Source organism: Phytophthora infestans, genomic scaffold (assembly GCF_000142945.1).
Source record: "Phytophthora infestans T30-4 supercont1.3 genomic scaffold, whole genome shotgun sequence".
Classification (NCBI taxonomy): Eukaryota; Oomycota; class Peronosporomycetes; order Peronosporales; family Peronosporaceae; genus Phytophthora; species Phytophthora infestans.
Genome location: NW_003303756.1, coordinates 1,469,459 through 1,487,832, shown reverse-complemented (window position 1 = coordinate 1,487,832; position 18,374 = coordinate 1,469,459). Strand labels below are relative to the sequence as shown.

Sequence of the window (18,374 nt, the reverse complement as noted above, 5' to 3'; positions counted from 1 at the left end):
GTAATTTTGGGTATTTTGCGCACTGTCTCTGGATCCTCAGCTCCAGCTCCCTATTTTTCCGAATTTTTTTGTTTTTTGTGAAAATAAGCTTTATGATTCTTTTCGTAAAAAATTTAATTTAAAAAAGTTTATTTTTTTAATTTGCGGAGAGGAAGTACAGTATTATTCTTGGCATCGAGCTATTTACCTTCCGTCCTCAAAATGAGTCGTCCACCACACTCCCGCAATGGCCGCAATGGTCGCGCTGCTGCTTCCTCCACCCCTGAGATGGATACGCTGGTGCTGCGCGCGACGCCTTCCATCAAGCGCTACAACATCGCTCGCTTTGACTTGCCGGAACTTCCGCATTTCAGCTCGTGTGCACAGCCCGTCATGATGTATCGTGAGCCCGAGCGCGTGGACGAGGAGGAAGAGAAGGAGGACGAAACGCCCATTGGCTACAACCCGGCTCTGCGCAAGCGCCGTCGTCGCCGCCGTAAGGACACACGTACGGCTGGTTGGGTCATCGAGGACAGCGAGGGGAAGAACAAGTATAACGGCACCTTTGAGGGCGGTCAGTCGTCCACGTACATGCTGCTGGTTAAGAATCGCCACAATGACGAGTTCAGCGTCATGCCCGTGGAGCAATGGTTCCGCTTTAAGAAGCCTTTGAACTACCGTACGCTCACGCTGGATGAGGCTGAGGAGATGAACAATGAGAAGAAACGCGCCGTCGAGCGCTGGCTCATGAAGCACAAGCTCGCAGGCGAGGATAAAAACGATGCTGGAGGGGACACCGTCAGTGCTTCACGTGTACGCACCGGTGCGCTGCCCACGGCTTCCTCTAAGCCCAAGGCTGAGGGGGACGACATCTTTGGTGCGACGGAGGCGCGTCCTCGTCGTGTTGCGCGTCCCAAGCCTCTTGGTGGAGAAGGAGCTACGGGCGAAGATGGAGGAGACTTTGAAGAAAAATTTGATGACGACGAGAGTGACGCGGAGATTCACAATGACCAACCCCAGGGACTCGAGTCCGACTCGGAAGAAGACGAGTTTGAAGTGGACCCGGAAGGAACAGGTAAGCTGACAGAGACCGGCCAGGCAATGAAGGACTTGCTCAAGCGTGCCCAGAACGGAGAGATGTTGGAGAACAACAAGGAGAAGGAAGACGACGATGATGACGAAGAAGACGATAACTTCACCGCCAAGGACATGGACGTCATCAAGCGCGACTTGGGTGGAAACATCATCCGGGACCGCTCCACGGCACCGAGTGAGACTGCTGCTTCTAGCGAGGTCAAGACTGGAACTAGTGCCGCAGATGGCAATGTTGTGGACGCGAATAGCAAGTTGAAGGGCCCGGCAGCAGCTGGTGGTAGTGTCACTGGCAAGCGCAAGGAAGACGATAGTCGCGCGAAGGAGGACACGCCGGCGAAGGCGGCTAAGACATCAGCCGCTTCGTCGCAGAACAAACTGACGGAGGCTGGTGTGCAGCAGGAATTGATCCGCTACGGTGGACGTATGCGCACGCGTGATCTGCTTCGCAAGCTGAAGAAGTTGATCATCACGGACAACGACAAGGCGCTGCTCAAGGACATTCTTCGCACGATTTGTGATGTGGAAGTAGATGCCATTGACGGTCGTCTCCTGGTGCTCAAGTCTCAGTTCCGCTAAGCTTCACGAATTCACAGCAACCAATCCAGTAACCAGGCCTTGCTTTCATTTTCGCTATTAATATTAATAGTCGTTTGCTTTTTCTCTGAATTTTCTTAACACGTAAGTTGAAGCGACGCTGACCTTCACTCTGCATTCCGCACTCGACGTCCGCCATGCACCAGACCATACACCCGCAGCCGCTAGGCGGACAGCAGCTCCGACGTCTGCGTCGGCTACGAGAGGCTAACGACAACGCGGTGCACAAGGAGCATCTGAAGCAGCGTGGGGGCGTCTCTACCTCTCTCTACGACGCTCAGCAGGCTGTAGATCCCATCGCCTCTCGTACGGTGGATGCTATAGTAGAAGAGCGTCTGCAGAATAAAGGAAATAGCTCTACATCCGCTAGACTGCGAGATAAAGTGACAGCTGCTCGTCGAGGAGCTCAAACAGAGCGCAGTGAAAGGCCAGGCGATGAGTCGCGACAGCCAGAACGGACCAAGTCGACGAGAAAGATAGTTGCAGTAAGGAGAAGAGGAGGAAATCAAGACGAGAAGAGTAATAGTAGACAACGGATGGGGAAACTGGAGGCTGAATGGATTGAGAAGCAGCTGCAGTACAAGACTAGAGTGGCGACGCTAGAGAAAGAGTATAGGACAGCATGGCAGGGTTTCTTTGCTAGCGCGGGTACCTCCACTTCATCCTCAGGTTTTGTTTCGCTAGCAGAAGTGAATAAGATGCTTGAAGAGATGGATACGTTAAGAGTGGAAGATGTACGTAAGATGAAACATCAGCTAACGAAGCTGAGTAGCAAGCTGCGCGATGTCCAGGCGAAGGTAGAGGAGATCGCGAATGGAGACCAATTTTTCTCGGAGCTCCAGGAAAGAATTGACGTCATGGAAGCAGCTCTAGCGCAGTTTCAGCTGGACCAACTGCAACATTTTGAGGGGCATATGCTAAAGGAGAAGGTGATCGAGAAAGAATTATCTGCATTTATGGAGAAGATGGAAGGTTGGGAGAATGAGACGCCGTCGAGGTTAAGTCGAGGTGGTGCCAGCTCTGCGTATTTGGGTCCAAGAATGACACGTCTAAGCACCAAGAGCTCGTCTAATTTACATACCGAGAAACCCAACAGCAATAATGGCGGTGAGAGTGTGAATTGCAGCAATAAAAACCGAGAGGAAGATCGAACTGTGAGAGAAGGTACTCCAGATGAGATTGGTATGATGAATCGGGTACGTAGGCTAAACGAAGCAATTCTTCGGTCCGGTGGACTAAAGGGTGGGTGGGATAGTCGTGAGCATGCCGCATTTACCTCACTGTTGGTAAGATGCGGCCTCACCGACGAAGTATTACTGCAGAATTCTGGTCCCGAAGACTCGGAGACTAGCCTACTGCGAAAAAGTGCTTCGAACCAAGATTCCACCTCTGAGGGGCAACCTCAAACCAATACACTGAGCGACTATGAAACAAGAGTTGCACGATTCCTCCGCAGGTGTATGAGAAAGATTGTCACTCAGACAGAGAGCTCTGTACGATCGCATTTCGAGTGGTATTTTCGCCATCTCGAGCTGGTAGAGGAGAAAAAGCGCGTGATCCAGGACTGGAAAGCGCGAAAGGAAGAAGACCGCCAGCATATTATTAGCTGTGGTTTTGACGCCGACGGAACTGATAATTTAGATCGTGATGGAACACCAGAAACTCGTGATATTTCCTCCAGTGGACATAGTGATCGAGCAAAGTTGAAGTCACGAGAGAAGACGGAGCGCCTGTTAGAACAGTGGAAACGAGAAAAGAAACAGAAAGAAGTGGAGAAGGAACAGCGAAGACGAGAGCTACAAAAGAAACGCGACGCGGTAGAAGCAAAGGTAAAGTATACGAGGGTGATTATCGGTGTGCTGTCCTGCTAAAGCGTATGGTTCCTTCGTAACTATTGTAGCGGAAACAAGAGCAATTGGATGCCAAGCAGAAAATTATACTGTACAAAATGCAGAAAGAGCAAGAGGCCATGATGTTGGATCGCACTGTAAACCGTCTTTGTACAAATGATGATCTGTCGCTAGGACCCGTGCCAATTTCTTCTCCAGTACGTTTCATTCACGTGGTCCATGCTGCGCTTGCTTGCCTGACTTAATGGTGGTTTTGTGCGGTAGACATCGAACGAGGATTTAGTCGAGCGGTCTCGAATCGCTATTGAGTACGCGAAGGCAAAACGTCTACGGCTTCAACAGATTGAAGAACGAAAACAGCGGCAACAACAGCTACCTCCTCGTCCAGAGACTAAAACAACGGACGAACATGCTAGCCCTGTGCCAAAACAAGCGATGGTGTTTAACGCGACAGAAGCTTCCAAAGCGCGAGGTCTTAGTAAGGAAGAGATTCGGAGAAAAGAACGACGAAGAGAACGTCAAAGCGCGCATGACGCTTACATTCCGGGTAAGAAAGCAATCCCCGACGTCAAGTTCAAGAGCTTCGGACACATTCCAATTCAGCCACGCGCAATTCCAGCATGGAGAAAGAATATTTAATTCTCGAGGTTACGTTAAAGATGGGTAAAACAGCACGCACACCAGGACATAGAGCAACTCATGACACGGGGTTATGCTCCGGACAACCCACGCACTTGCAGCTATCGCCGCATGTGCACTCACCTCCGACGGACATGCCACACCCTGGCACGGCCCAGCCAACAGCAAGCGCGGCCGTATGTGCTACGGTAGTCATATACCTCGGACAACCGTTTTGAGGACAAACGCGCATATCGCACTTGTGGGATTGATAGTACTCATTCGTTGAGTTGGATCCTGTATCGCTTGATGATGTCGGCACAACCTCCATCGGGATCCCCCACGCTTCTTCTGACAACTCCAACATCTCAAACCCAACACGCTCAGCAGCTTTCAAGAGAGGGCTGGCGTCCAACAGCATCGCCACTACCAGAACTTCAACTCGATCCGTCAACAGCACGAGATTTTCAACACCTTCCACGGCCTTCAAGGCATCTTTGAGTTTAACGCCATTCAGACCCACGTCACCCAGATCATCGACGCGAAACCGAAATCGACGAGGCAGAGGAGTCTCAGCATTTACCTCCGAGTCAAATCCAATGTCAGACACAGCAGTTTGAATGGCGTCGACGTTCATATCTCCACGTATAACAATCTGACGGTGCTCAAAGCGCAGTCTAGCTGCCTCCACTCCTCCCAGTGCTCGGATAGCATTCAGCACCGACGAACCGCAGTTGGCAGGACACATCATGTCAGGTACACGAAGCACCACTTCTTTTCGCGTCCATGAAGTTGTCGACTGTTCGATGACGTTGATCTCAGCAACCTGGAGAGTATTCAGGGGTGCCAAGCTCTTTTCTAGGTCTAATGACTGCCCTCCACGCACAGCGACAAGTCGTGACCTACATGTAGAATCAGCACCTCCTCTCTCGTTATCCGGGTCAAAATCAGTGGAAGTTGGGCGAGATGGGGTTTCTGGAATCAGGTGAATACTCCGTACTCCGGCTATCGACCCCAGCATTGCCATTATAGTCTCGATCCCCATTAAATTCGAATGTGGCTTGATCTGTAGAATAGCTCGCGGCATCATTGTAGCTCTCGGCGTCGGTGAGCCAAGGGGTTCAAATTCGGTGCCGATTGTCTGATTCGTGGATGCAGCAACGCGTGTGATGGTGTTGCTACTCGCCAGCATGGGAAGCATTCGGGACGTAGACAATGAGGTTGGACTATTGCACGTGCAGCCCTCGACACAGTTGCAATTGCCTCCAAAACTACGTGCGCAGCCATTGTCCAAGCAGTTGGCAGCCTGAGAGCCGTCACAGCGCGCATTGGCTGAATTCGGAGACAATGGTATGAACGACGCCAAGACTGACGCACCCGAGCCTTCTGGTGTAGGTATTGCACTATTTCTTGGACTTTCATTGGAGTGATCACTGTTGTCTTCCTGTGTGGGCTTTACTGCTGCTCTCTGCTTTTGACTCCTTGCACACGTCGCACACATCGTTCCAGTATCATTTGGTGAACGCACCAGTCGTCTACAGCTCAATACTGAGCATACACGAGCGCCACCGTGCTCCGGGCAGAATCCCGTCGAGCCTCGAGCTGGTTGTTGGCAGTTGCGTCGGCGACATCGTCTTGCGCCGCCATGAGCTCGGCACTTGCCTCCTCCCTGGTCGATTTTGGTGCATCCTGGCTCTGAGCAGCGCTTACCCCCGCCGTGGGCTGTACATCTTCCTCCGCCAACATCAGCTTTTGGACAGTTAGCGATCTGGCAGCGTCTTCCGCCGCCGTGCGCTCGACACAGGCCTCTGCCAGCGTCCACCTTCCCACACCCGTCCACCTGACAGCGAGCACCGCCACCGTGTTGTCTACAGAAGCCGCCGGTCTGATAGCCTTTTGTGCACCCCGGGAACGAGCACTTCTTGCCGCCACCATGAGCCACGCAGAAGCCTCCGCCAGCGTCCACTTTTGTGCAGTCGGGGTTTGAGCATTGGCGTCGTGTGCGTTTCTTGCTGACAATTTTGGGTGTTGAAGCGGGAGCTATTGCTACAGCTGCAGATGCAGACACTGCGGCCACGGAGCTGCTGCCGGCCGCTCGCCGTGTTTGCATGTCAGCGTGTTGCGAGGAATGTGCGGAGACGAGCGGGTCACACCGCCGCCAGATTAATTTCGGCGTATGCACTAACGTTAAGTACGATATGACGAGGCAAGTTAATGGGTACAGTACGAAGTTGAGGTGAATGTTTCAGGGAAACGTGCCCTGTCAATAATCGCCCGAGGCTGGGATTACCGCACGGCTCAGCAAGACGAGCAGCTTCTACGTTCGCCGAGAGGCTATTAATAACTTATTATAGACACGTACAGTTATTATCATAGCTTCTGGGCGATTTACGGCTTTCGAACGTTTCCGACGATGCCTAGGCTGATACTATCACTATCCTGCATCGAGGTTACCGTCGCAAAGTGACCTTCATACCTATTCTTGTTCAATCTCAAATTTCTACAAATTACAGCGTGTATGAAACGAACTACTACAAAAAGCCTGTGATCGCGAGCTCATGTAGCTGGCAGGGCTGCTAAATATTTCAGTCGTGCGGACAGAGCTATCTCGACGTCAAGATCCGCGAGCTTCAAAACTGGAACTTCCGCCTCAACCTCGATGAAGGTTCGTTTCATACACGCTCTAATTTAAGCTTGAACAAGAAAAGATATGACGGACGATATCCCCCAGCAAAAGCGATGCAAGAGAGTATCAGCCTTGGCATCGCCGGAAACGTCCGAAAACCGTAAATCGCCCAGAACCCATGATAATAACTGTACGTGTCTATAATTAGTTAGAATTCCGTCGCGTTTTAGCGATTATTGCTGTTAATCAATTGAACCGCTGGAAGCATCGACTTTCTCCAAATAGTTTATAGTCTTTATCTACATTATGGCTTGTAACACAATACACCTCAACTTAGTAATAATTTATTGTCTGAGTTTCGCAGATTCAATATATTGTGGCTCTTCCAATTGTCAATATCAGCTATCTATTCTATGTTATGATTGGCAATAGATGATAATGCAGTATTGCTCAAACCCCGGCAGCACCAAAACCTTTTTCTTTCGGGATTGAGGAAAACACCTCGTCCGGGTCGATGCTGCCCATGTTGGGCACCACACCGTGTACGGGTAAGTGGAGCCATTCGATAAGGTCACGCAGACCCAATACGGCCTTGGGGTCCTGTGCGATATGCGTCTGGATCTTGCGCTCCACCCACATGGCCCAGCCCTCGTTGAGCCCGAAGTCTGTCCACGTGAGATTCGTCATCAAGCTGCCAGTCTACAAATGCGAGATCTTGCGCACCACCACGTCAACCAGCGAGCGGTCGCCGGCCAGCAGCGTGGGCGTCACGAACGTCAAACGAGGGTTCTTCATGCCTCTGTACGGGAAGGAAGGCGGCAGTCACAAGAGATGGTATCGTTTTCACACGTATTCCTGTCTTGTGATCTCCTCGGCGTGTTTTTAAAAGGGCCTCAGTCTGTACGAGCTCATGGGCGCCTTGCTTATCACCGTCGGTTCGGTGCACACGCGACTACGCGGCCTCTAGTCTACACTCTGTAATACGCCCGCTACAATGATCACGAGATACGAAGGAAAAGGCACAGACGGCTGGCAAGAGACATGGTACGTCACGTCCACAATGTTGTGGTGCTTAGGCCTGATGATCCTCAATGGCGCTCATGAGACGTGTGCACCCATCCGGGGCGGTAACAGTAGCCGAGTACATGAATTAATACTCCGGCGTGTCCGGACACGGCATGCGTGTATGGCTTGACACTGCCTGAAAAGGTACGAGCGCGTCTTGTCCTCCGTAGCCACTGCGTGCCGTGGAGATGGTGCAATTCACACGGATCTTAGTGGCGGGGTGGAGCACGGACACGACAAGAGAGCGGCCGGCTACAAATATTCTTGACAGTAGCCGATGCTCGATCGTCAACGCATCCATAGGCTCTGGTCGTACTGCTCCATACAGTAGTTCCCAGTAGTATCAAATTAAGGAGTGAAGACAACGAGCATAAAGGAAACCAAAGTACGCTCGTCTGCTTGAATATTCCTCATGTGCTGTGAATCTGTTTCAAATGAGATCTGTCGATGAATGTAATGCACGAGCACAAGCCCCATCAATCAGTCACCATTGGCTCACCACTCTCTGGCATCTGACTGGTTCTGGTGGTACAGTACACATCTCGAATTCGCAGTTTGATGCATTCCGGAGCACGACACATCGTTCGTGAGTGGACATTTTGGGTGCAGAATCCGTTACCGGCTCGGCGCTTGCGGCAACAACCCGAAAATGTGCAATTCGATCTTCCTTGACTTATGCTGACGGCACAAACCACTTAAAAGCGGTGACGTACTGCACCCCAGAGCACTGTAGCTGGGTCTCACCCCTCCAAGGCCTACGTAGCTACTACAATCAATCCGCCACTTGTGACATCCTGGATCTAGGCAAAGGTTTCTTCCCCCTTGTAGGTGGCATCGGCCTCGGGTCCGCGCAATCTTGGAACAGCTACCATTACTGCATGGAGGTAGAGCTCTGCCGTGTCTATTGCTTCCCGTTAGCGACGGTAGTGCGGTCTTCGCGCTGTCATTTGCCCGAGCCGTCATGGCTGCGACATGACCCTCGTAGTTTTGTTGCAGCATTCGACTTTACATCTGGGTCTGCCACTATCCTTATCACACACACATCTCGGAACTGATCAATGCTTGTAGATTGGCATTCCTCAAATCACAGCAGTGCGCAGCGGCTTCGGTATGAGCAGCTGTGTCACTACATCGAGAAAAGAGACGTTTAAGCTCTGCGATATCAGAACAAGACTAAGCGGTTGAAGAGGGAAGCGCTGGATCTACACTGCCGAATTATCTCGCTATGCCACGAAGCTGAGCGTCTTGGGTGCTCTACAGCTACAAATGGCTTCTAGAGGCGTAATTTCACTGGCCGGTTTAGACGGAAGGACATTCATTGAAATGTTGCTTGCTTCTGAAGGTGAACTGAGCGGAGAAAGAGCCTTCGCGACAGGAAGTAATTTTGGCGGTGAAGAGGGTTTGCCGACTGGAAGTGGTTTTGGCGAGCCCAGTGGACGAACAATTGTTGCTAGAAGCAATTCAGATGTCGTGACATTGCATTCGGTGAGGTTTCTACGGTCGAGTTCGGGTTCTGGCAAGATCGTGTTTGGGACACCCACCGCAGAAATACAACTTCTAGAAAAGTGGGGCGCAACGATAAAATGCTGCCGTACTTATAGTCCTTGTAAGCACGAAAGCTGTACTTCCGAGGGCAGAGTCAGCGAGAATTTCCGGAAGCGCAACGCCCAGCTCAACGGTACTTGCAAATGTCATCATGAAGGTTGTTGCAACATCGCCCGATCTGGTGGGCTTTGCAGGAAGCACGGTGGTCAATCGCTCGGTAGCCGAGAAGTCGTTCTTCATCCGCAGTTTCGAGGGGTTTATGTAACAAGCGCAGTAGCTTCGGCCTTTTCCGCGTGGAAGGATGTACCAGCATTGATCAGTTCCGAGATGTGTGTGTGATAAGGATAGTGGCAGACCCAGATGTAAAGTCGAATGCTGCAACAAAACTACGAGGGTCATGTCGCAGCCATGACGGCTCGGGCAAATGACAGCGCGAAGACCGCACTACCGTCGCTAACGGGAAGCAATAGACACGGCAGAGCTCTACCTCCATGCAGTTATGGTAGCTGTTCCAAGATTGCGCGGACCCGAGGCCGATGCCACCTACAAGGGGGAAGAAACCTTTGCCTAGATCCAGGATGTCACAAGTGGCGGATTGATTGTAGTAGCTACGTAGGCCTTGGAGGGGTGAGACCCAGCTACAGTGCTCTGGGGTGCAGTACGTCACCGCTTTTAAGTGGTTTGTGCCGTCAGCATAAGTCAAGGAAGATCGAATTGCACATTTTCGGGTTGTTGCCGCAAGCGCCGAGCCGGTAACGGATTCTGCACCCAAAATGTCCACTCACGAACGATGTGTCGTGCTCCGGAATGCATCAAACTGCGAATTCGAGATGTGTACTGTACCACCAGAACCAGTCAGATGCCAGAGAGTGGTGAGCCAATGGTGACTGATTGATGGGGCTTGTGCTCGTGCATTACATTCATCGACAGATCTCATTTGAAACAGATTCACAGCACATGAGGAATATTCAAGCAGACGAGCGTACTTTGGTTTCCTTTATGCTCGTTGTCTTCACTCCTTAATTTGATACTACTGGGAACTACTGTATGGAGCAGTACGACCAGAGCCTATGGATGCGTTGACGATCGAGCATCGGCTACTGTCAAGAATATTTGTAGCCGGCCGCTCTCTTGTCGTGTCCGTGCTCCACCCCGCCACTAAGATCCGTGTGAATTGCACCATCTCCACGGCACGCAGTGGCTACGGAGGACAAGACGCGCTCGTACCTTTTCAGGCAGTGTCAAGCCATACACGCATGCCGTGTCCGGACACGCCGGAGTATTAATTCATGTACTCGGCTACTGTTACCGCCCCGGATGGGTGCACACGTCTCATGAGCGCCATTGAGGATCATCAGGCCTAAGCACCACAACATTGTGGACGTGACGTACCATGTCTCTTGCCAGCCGTCTGTGCCTTTTCCTTCGTATCTCGTGATCATTGTAGCGGGCGTATTACAGAGTGTAGACTAGAGGCCGCGTAGTCGCGTGTGCACCGAACCGACGGTGATAAGCAAGGCGCCCATGAGCTCGTACAGACTGAGGCCCTTTTAAAAACACGCCGAGGAGATCACAAGACAGGAATACGTGTGAAAACGATACCATCTCTTGTGACTGCCGCCTTCCTTCCCGTACAGAGGCATGAAGAACCCTCGTTTGACGTTCGTGACGCCCACGCTGCTGGCCGGCGACCGCTCGCTGGTTGACGTGGTGGTGCGCAAGATCTCGCATTTGTAGACTGGCAGCTTGATGACGAATCTCACGTGGACAGACTTCGGGCTCAACGAGGGCTGGGCCATGTGGGTGGAGCGCAAGATCCAGACGCATATCGCACAGGACCCCAAGGCCGTATTGGGTCTGCGTGACCTTATCGAATGGCTCCACTTACCCGTACACGGTGTGGTGCCCAACATGGGCAGCATCGACCCGGACGAGGTGTTTTCCTCAATCCCGAAAGAAAAAGGTTTTGGTGCTGCCGGGGTTTGAGCAATACTGCATTATCATCTATTGCCAATTATAACATAGAATAGATAGCTGATATTGACAATTGGAAGAGCCACAATATATTGAATCTGCGAAACTCAGACAATAAATTATTACTAAGTTGAGGTGTATTGTGTTACAAGCCATAATGTAGATAAAGACTATAAACTATTTGGAGAAAGTCGATGCTTCCAGCGGTTCAATTGATTAACAGCAATAATCGCTAAAACGCGACGGAATTCTAACTAATTATAGACACGTACAGTTATTATCATGGGTTCTGGGCGATTTACGGTTTTCGGACGTTTCCGGCGATGCCAAGGCTGATACTCTCTTGCATCGCTTTTGCTGGGATATCGTCGCAAAGTGACCGTCATATCTATTCTTGTTCAATCTTAAATTAGAGCGTGTATGAAACGAACCTTCATCGAGGTTGAGGCGGAAGTTCCAGTTTTCAAGCTCGCGGATCTTGACGTCGAGCTCCTTCTCGCTCAGGTGGGATAGCTCTGTCCGTACGACTGAAATAGTTAGCAACCCTGCCAGCAATAGACCATCACGGACACCAACCATTGAACTCGCGATCGCCCACCCCCACAGGCTTTTGGTTCGTCAAAAACTCAAGCAGCGCCTCCAGCTCCTTCGTCAACGGAACCGTCGACGGGATCGTCTACACGGTAGAGAAGGCAACGTCAGCTTCTCCAGTGAAGACCCCACTAGCAGCCATTGCAGCCACGTTCGACGCACATCTGGGAAGTAGCTCGACGACATTTCACAGTCTCGCAGCTTTTCAATGATTGGCAGCCATTTTGCAATTTGTCTTCTGATTGGTTGAAAACCCGTAAATGACGTTAATCACACAAACGTCTCACTCTGAATTGAGCGGTGACGATGGCGATGCGGCTGCATCCGCACCGCCTGCGCGTGCTGAGGACGAAAAGCCCGTACTTGCTCAGCCGCGCCTCCTTCTTCTTGTTCCCGTCGCCATCTCGCTCGCTGGTCAAGTCACACACGGAGACGCGTGTCGTGCCTTTCTCCTGCACCGAAATGTTCGATGTGGTGGCGGATGTGGATCGCTACAACGAGTTCCTGCCCTTTTGCGTTGAGTCACGCGTGCTGCGAAGGCCCAATGACAACGTCATGGAGGCGGCTTTACGCGTAGGCTTCAAACTCTTTACCGAGTCCTACACGTCCCGTGTGCTCATGATCCGGTGCGTGTCGTATCTATCTGTCGTGTGCTCAAGTAGATTGTTCTTAACTCGGGGTATGTTTTAGACCCAATAAAATCGCAACGAAAGCGATTGACTCACCGACATTCAAGCGGATCGAGAGGTTAGTACATGCCTTAATATTCCTTGAGGGAGCTGTGTAGTTATTCATCGCGAGGTGGATTGTGTGTTGTTGATAATGACAGTGAATGGGTTTTCAAGCCGTGTGCTACACCTGGAAGCTGTGAGGTGGACTTCAAAGTGACCTTCGAAGTATCGTCGTTCCTCCACGCGAATGCCATCCAGCTCTTCTTCGATGACGTCGCACTTACGCAACTTAATGCGTTTATTGGTCGTGCGAGAAAAAAATACGGGACAGCACCTCGCCCAGTGCCTCAAGCCGCTGAGAAGGCAGAGCCACCACGAATGACGAAAGAGTCCACTGCGAACACTATCGCGGGTGAGAGTACCGATAATGACGTCGCAGAGGTTACCGCTGCGATGGACGAAGACGACGAAGCTGCTAAACGTGTAGCAAAGGCCAATGCATCACGCCGCATCAAAGGTGGTATTTCTGCGCAAACGTACAGCGACTTGGCGGATGTTTTCACCGACTACGCTGACAAGGACGGCAAACTATACTATGGCGGGTTTACAGCAGCTTGTATGGCTCTAAGCGACGAGTACGAAGATATGAAGGAAGTTAGTGAGAGCGCCGCTCTTGCAGGAGCCGTGTTTTCCAGTTTCGAGACCCATGCCACCCCAAAGGATTGGCTCTCGCTGGATGAGTTCGTAGTGGGCGTGTATCTGATGACTAAGGGCACGTTCGAGCAGAAAGCCCACAGTTTGTTTGAGATTGTCAACAAAACAGGGGATGGCAAGATTACGCGCGAAGAATTGACTGAAGCGATGCAGCAACGGATTCGAGCTGTGAAGAAGCTCTTCCCTAAGCTGTTGCGAGACCAAATTCAAATCCAGATGGCGAACGAGCAGGTCAAAGAATTGTCTTCTGTCCAGGACGCTGCCATGGCGAGTAGCGTCCAAGCCATTGAGGAACTGATGGAGGAGGTGGAAAAAGAAATCCCCCTCGCTGTAAATCAGATCTTCCGTGAAGCCGACCTGGACCAGGACGACTACATCCGCGAGCAGGAGTGGATGTTCGCGTGGCAGGCACGTCCAGAGTTTGTGGAGCTGCTGACAATCGATGGAATGAACAAAATGGCACAGTGGGCGTCGGTTGTACAAGAGGTCACTACAGACGACGATAACGATGATGACGACAAGACTTAATCTTCTGGGCAGAGTCTAGATACAAGGCTAACCTACGTGGACTAAGAACGATTTTTTGCTTGTACGACCTCCATTAAAGCGTTCCACCCTGCACATTTTAATAATTGCGTTGATGTAATACATGTATTGTAGGCGACATTGAACATTGGGCCAGAATCTACAGTAGAGAGGCATAAGTGGTCTACATTTAGGAAAACCTATATCGACATATAGATATAGGGTGCAATCATGCGTTTAGATTTCGATTTGTGGTAATTTTTAGCCAATTCCCAGCCGTTTTGGAGCTACAGTCGTTTAAAAATGCCCTCTCAGAACACTGTCATTTTCGGGGGAAAGGCGCGCCAAATCCACAGATATGATTGGTCTAGAATTAAAATCATATGTCAAAAAGGAAGATGACACATCGCCCGGTCGCAGATTGCCCTTGTCGATTTAACATTCAATTCTGCCAGCAGGATGGTGAAAAAAATGATAAAGGTATTATACATGGATTTTGTTATGTTTTTATCATCTACTGTTCTAATTCCTTCTGGGCTTTGTACAAATATTAGTTTGAAAAGGAAATGTTACAATATCAGTTATAATTGATATACCTCAAAATCAGGGTCTGGGTTATTCTTTTTCTCATTAACCACGGAGTCAACGGTGTTGGGAGCACAACCAAGGCAATCAGAGACCAGTTGGCATGTCCTGATGCCTTTGAAGAGGCCTTGTTCCTTCTGGCTTTTGAAATACTCGTAGCTGTTCACAATCACCCGCTTCTCTCCTGGGCAGAACTCGTGCTTGCCGGACATTTTCGCTGACCTTAAAGGATGCTTCTGGCTAATTGATGAGTTCTACCGCCCTCTCAAGACACTAAGTTATATATAGCACTTTTATTTATATCAAACAGACAATTATTAGACTTCTTACAGTCTGTATAGTATGGGTTATAATTTCTGGCCCAATGTTCAATGTCGCCTACAATAGTAGGAAGACGCAGGTACCGTAACTGGCATGATGGTTGCCGCCAAATGCTGTTAGCAAGGAAGTTGGGATCAATTTCTCTGTAACGTTACTGGAATCGCGTGATCATCATTAGTGATTTACATGTACCAGATGGCAGCCGAGTTGTTGTAAGTCAAATACAGCATCCAAGTGTGTATGTGAACCGTATGTCAATGACTGAGTTTTAGAATTCGCTACGTGTTTTAGAACACAACTGTATGTCTGCATTATTTTATTTTAGGCTCAAAGTTACGAGTACACTTCTCTCATTATTACTGGAAGCGTTACCACAGCTCGGAGGATTCATTCCATGGTGACTAAGGTGATTTAACAAAACTCCATTCCAATGCACCCTCTCAAAACTCCATCTGTGATCGAAACGAACAGAGGGCCTCTGTAAAAAGAACAGAGGGCCTCTGTAAAAAGAACAGAGGGCCTCTGTAAAAAGAACAGAGGGCCTCTGTAAAAAGAACAGAGGGCCTCTGTTCTTTTCGACCACAGATGGAGTTTTGCATCCTCCATTCCCGCAAATGTAAAGAACGCTGTGGATTCCTATGATTAAAATCGGATGTGCCCATATTGCACACAAGATGTTCAAGATGACGGTTGTGCTACGACGTAACCTTTTAGAAGAATCATGTGCTTGTGTGACGGTTTTAATCAGTGGATAGAACTCTGCGGGCGGCCGAAGGACAATCGGCTTCACTCTTCTATTTGCGAGATCGCGCTGAACCGAATCGTCGAGTGACAAGATGCACCTCCCGACTCTCGCCCTTACCTTCGTGGCCGCGGTGACCGGCGCTTTGGCTGGCTCGCCCCCACAACAGCAAAGTAACCCGCAGCCGATTCTGTTCGCTGCAACCTACACGCGCGACGAAGGTTGGATTAATGGCACGGGCAAGGGCATCTACACGTACAAATTTGACACGACGGATGGATCTCTGACTCCCTGGGGAGTCACGCCCCTTGGCATCAACCCTATGTACGTCCAGGGCACCACCAAGACGTTCAAAACGGGCGAACGCGTTATCTACGCGATTAACGCCGTCAGTGACGAGTCCAAAAAGCACCCTGGCACCCAAACCGGATTCGTGTCGGCTCTCACTTTGAACGATGACGGCACACTTGAGCTGCTTAACACGCTCGAGACGCACGGTGGGTCACCAACGCACATCTCACTGAGCCCACAAGAGGACTTCGTTGTCATCTCCAACTACGGTGGCAGTCTCACCATGTTCCCATTGAACGCGGACGGCTCTCTTGCAAAGGAATCCTTCCATCAGGAATTCCCGAAGGGAAGCAAGGTCGTCATGGACCAGCAGGCTTCGGGTCACATCCACAGCACCACATGGCTTCCCAACTCCAAGAACGTCGTCGCAGCTAATCTCGGTAGCGACGAGCTGCTACAATTTAAGCTTGACGAGAAGAAACAGACGCTGAAGACCCTGAAGGCCGTGAACCGTCCGCCCGGATCAGGACCGCGTCACATGGCGCTCCACCCGAATGGAAAGATTGCGTATGTTGTGGACGAGATCTCCAACACTGTGGGTGTGTTCAATATCGACAAGAAGGCGGCTCTGCTTTCAAAGACTGCGCTGCAGAAGATCTCGACACTTCCAAAGGATTTCAAGAACACCAGTACGAGCGCTGACATCCACTTGTCTAGCAACGGAAAGTTCCTGTACACGTCGAACCGTGGCCACGATTCCATCGCGATGTTTAAAATTAATGAGAACGACGGCACTCTGACGTCTCTGGGCTTTGAAAGCACTCGTGGCAATGTCCCGCGCGGTTTCACGGTGTATGGCGACTGGCTGATCGTGGCGAACCAGAATTCGAATGACATGTACGTGTTCGCGGTGAACAGCAAGACGGGTCTGCTGAAGTACACTGGTAACTCGTACGAGATCGGAACAGCAGTGTGCCTGTACGTCGCTGAATATTAAGAGTTTTGTGGTCATTGCTTTATGAATGGAATGATATCCATCAGTAAAGCAAATTAAGAAACGTTGCAGAAAGAACTGGTACATGTACTTTGGTGGTCGTCACTGTAGTGACTGGTGACTCATTCGCTACAGTACATGCATTATACTGTAGTATTAAAATAATACAACGTACAACTACTGAATCTGTAGTAAAATGAGTATCTAGTACTGTAGTAGTAGTATCTCTCTCACTAACGTTGTTATTCTTAATAATTCTTGAAAAAACGTAACGTTAGTACTTCACTAAGGTAGCTGTAGCAGTATTATGATTATATATCCTAAAAGGTATTATAATACAGCCTGGCAGTTAAAAAACAAAACTACTACTTCTGATCACACCAATGGGTAAGGAGGCCAGTGCATCAGGTGACGAAATGGCAAGGCGACTACCAACAGCAAAACGACGACCACGCCCTCAGCGTAAACAAACTAGAATGGGTGTAGCTAACGTCAACGACGAAAACTTCTCCCGGGTGTGTCAGGTGTTTCCAAAGTACTTGTAGCACGTCCACGAGACGAAAACAGTACACCATTTCAGGTTCGTTCTCCCCACCGCATGAGTTCGATACAACCACCCCAGATCCGACTTGCACATAGGACCGGGCAAATCTCTGTTCAAAACACCCAATGCCTGAGTTCAATACACACAGGTGTCTCTTTTATTTTTTTGCCAATTACTGCGAAAGTACCAACTTTTGTCATTTTCCTACCAGAGCCGTGAAGGCATTTAAGCGTCTTGCCCGTCGCACCCAAGCCCGCGCAGTCTCCACCACAACGCCGTTGTCAGCTGGCACCAAGCGCCAGTTCTCACCCTTCTTCGCTGCCTTGAGGACACGTGCACGAACGTCTTCAGGGTAAGTGTTACCCATTCTGCCAAAACGAAAGTGGGCGCGAGGCGAAGCGATGAATGGATGGAGGATGCCTTTGAATTCTTCAATGGTCTCGAATTCTCGAATGGTCTCGAAACGACAAAAGTTATGACAAAAGCTGGTACTTTCGCAGAAATTGGCAGAAAAACAAAAAGAGACACCTGTGTGTATTGAACTCAGGCATTGGGTGTTTTGAACTGAGATTTGCCTGGTACTATGTGCAAGTCGGCTCAGGGGTGGTTGTATCGAGCTCCTGCGGTGGGGCGAACGAACCTGAAATGGTGTAGACACAGTTAGGGAAGCTGGCACTTCCAAACGTTTAGCCGATTGTATTGCTTGCTCAGTAGAAAGCAAAAGGTAAAGTGACTAGACTACTCTGTCCGATTCCTCTTCTCGCCACAGCAAACCTCCTGGGCACTGACATGGAACATCAAGTCTAGTAATTAACACTGCAAGTGCAAGGACGGCCAGCTGGTAGTAAATGCAGCTTGCATTTACCAATGAGGACAAGGCTTTCAACCTGAGCCACACGCTACAATTCCCTCCCAAGTCTTGTTCACAACTTGCAAACAGGCAATATGGGTATTTTCATAATACAATCTTGCAACGTCAGTTTGGTACACTGTACCACATGTTTGGGACACTGTACCATAATCTAAAATTCATATTTCCTTATGCCTACA

General features: G+C 50.1%; 8 protein-coding genes across 8 annotated transcripts; 5 read left to right on the top strand and 3 right to left on the bottom strand.

Annotated features, from left to right (window-relative positions):
• Window positions 1-201: 201 nt before the first annotated feature.
• On the top strand, window positions 202-1,734 carry PITG_02327 (uncharacterized protein; the record flags this gene model as incomplete). The annotated part of the gene is made up of 1 exon (XM_002907220.1): window positions 202-1,734. The coding sequence occupies one exon, from the start codon at window positions 202-204 to the stop codon at window positions 1,648-1,650; it is 1,449 nt and encodes a 482-aa protein (XP_002907266.1).
• Window positions 1,735-2,204: 470 nt separating this feature from the next.
• Window positions 2,205-4,157, top strand: PITG_02326 (uncharacterized protein; the record flags this gene model as incomplete). The annotated part of the gene is made up of 6 exons (XM_002907219.1): window positions 2,205-2,715; window positions 2,842-2,950; window positions 3,089-3,276; window positions 3,367-3,497; window positions 3,569-3,655; window positions 3,795-4,157. The coding sequence occupies 6 exons, from the start codon at window positions 2,205-2,207 to the stop codon at window positions 4,155-4,157; spliced, it is 1,389 nt and encodes a 462-aa protein (XP_002907265.1).
• A 58-nt stretch (window positions 4,158-4,215) lies between these two features.
• Window positions 4,216-6,246, bottom strand: PITG_02325 (uncharacterized protein; the record flags this gene model as incomplete). The annotated part of the gene is made up of 2 exons (XM_002907218.1): window positions 4,216-5,038; window positions 5,150-6,246. 2 exons carry the CDS (start codon window positions 6,244-6,246, stop codon window positions 4,216-4,218), a joined length of 1,920 nt encoding a protein of 639 aa, XP_002907264.1.
• Window positions 6,247-7,399: 1,153 nt separating this feature from the next.
• PITG_02324 (uncharacterized protein) lies at window positions 7,400-7,997 on the top strand (the record flags this gene model as incomplete). The annotated part of the gene is made up of 5 exons (XM_002907217.1): window positions 7,400-7,596; window positions 7,652-7,662; window positions 7,782-7,827; window positions 7,868-7,903; window positions 7,979-7,997. 5 exons carry the CDS (start codon window positions 7,400-7,402, stop codon window positions 7,995-7,997), a joined length of 309 nt encoding a protein of 102 aa, XP_002907263.1.
• Window positions 7,998-11,532: 3,535 nt separating this feature from the next.
• On the bottom strand, window positions 11,533-12,135 carry PITG_02323 (uncharacterized protein; the record flags this gene model as incomplete). The annotated part of the gene is made up of 4 exons (XM_002907216.1): window positions 11,533-11,703; window positions 11,778-11,861; window positions 11,923-12,022; window positions 12,100-12,135. 4 exons carry the CDS (start codon window positions 12,121-12,123, stop codon window positions 11,645-11,647), a joined length of 267 nt encoding a protein of 88 aa, XP_002907262.1.
• Window positions 12,136-12,235: 100 nt separating this feature from the next.
• On the top strand, window positions 12,236-13,850 carry PITG_02322 (uncharacterized protein; the record flags this gene model as incomplete). The annotated part of the gene is made up of 3 exons (XM_002907215.1): window positions 12,236-12,563; window positions 12,628-12,684; window positions 12,767-13,850. 3 exons carry the CDS (start codon window positions 12,400-12,402, stop codon window positions 13,848-13,850), a joined length of 1,305 nt encoding a protein of 434 aa, XP_002907261.1.
• Window positions 13,851-14,428: 578 nt separating this feature from the next.
• Window positions 14,429-14,644, bottom strand: PITG_02321 (uncharacterized protein; the record flags this gene model as incomplete). The annotated part of the gene is made up of 1 exon (XM_002907214.1): window positions 14,429-14,644. The coding sequence occupies one exon, from the start codon at window positions 14,642-14,644 to the stop codon at window positions 14,429-14,431; it is 216 nt and encodes a 71-aa protein (XP_002907260.1).
• Window positions 14,645-15,561: 917 nt separating this feature from the next.
• PITG_02320 (uncharacterized protein) lies at window positions 15,562-16,858 on the top strand (the record flags this gene model as incomplete). The annotated part of the gene is made up of 1 exon (XM_002907213.1): window positions 15,562-16,858. The coding sequence occupies one exon, from the start codon at window positions 15,590-15,592 to the stop codon at window positions 16,781-16,783; it is 1,194 nt and encodes a 397-aa protein (XP_002907259.1).
• Between the last annotated feature and the right edge of the window lie 1,516 nt (window positions 16,859-18,374).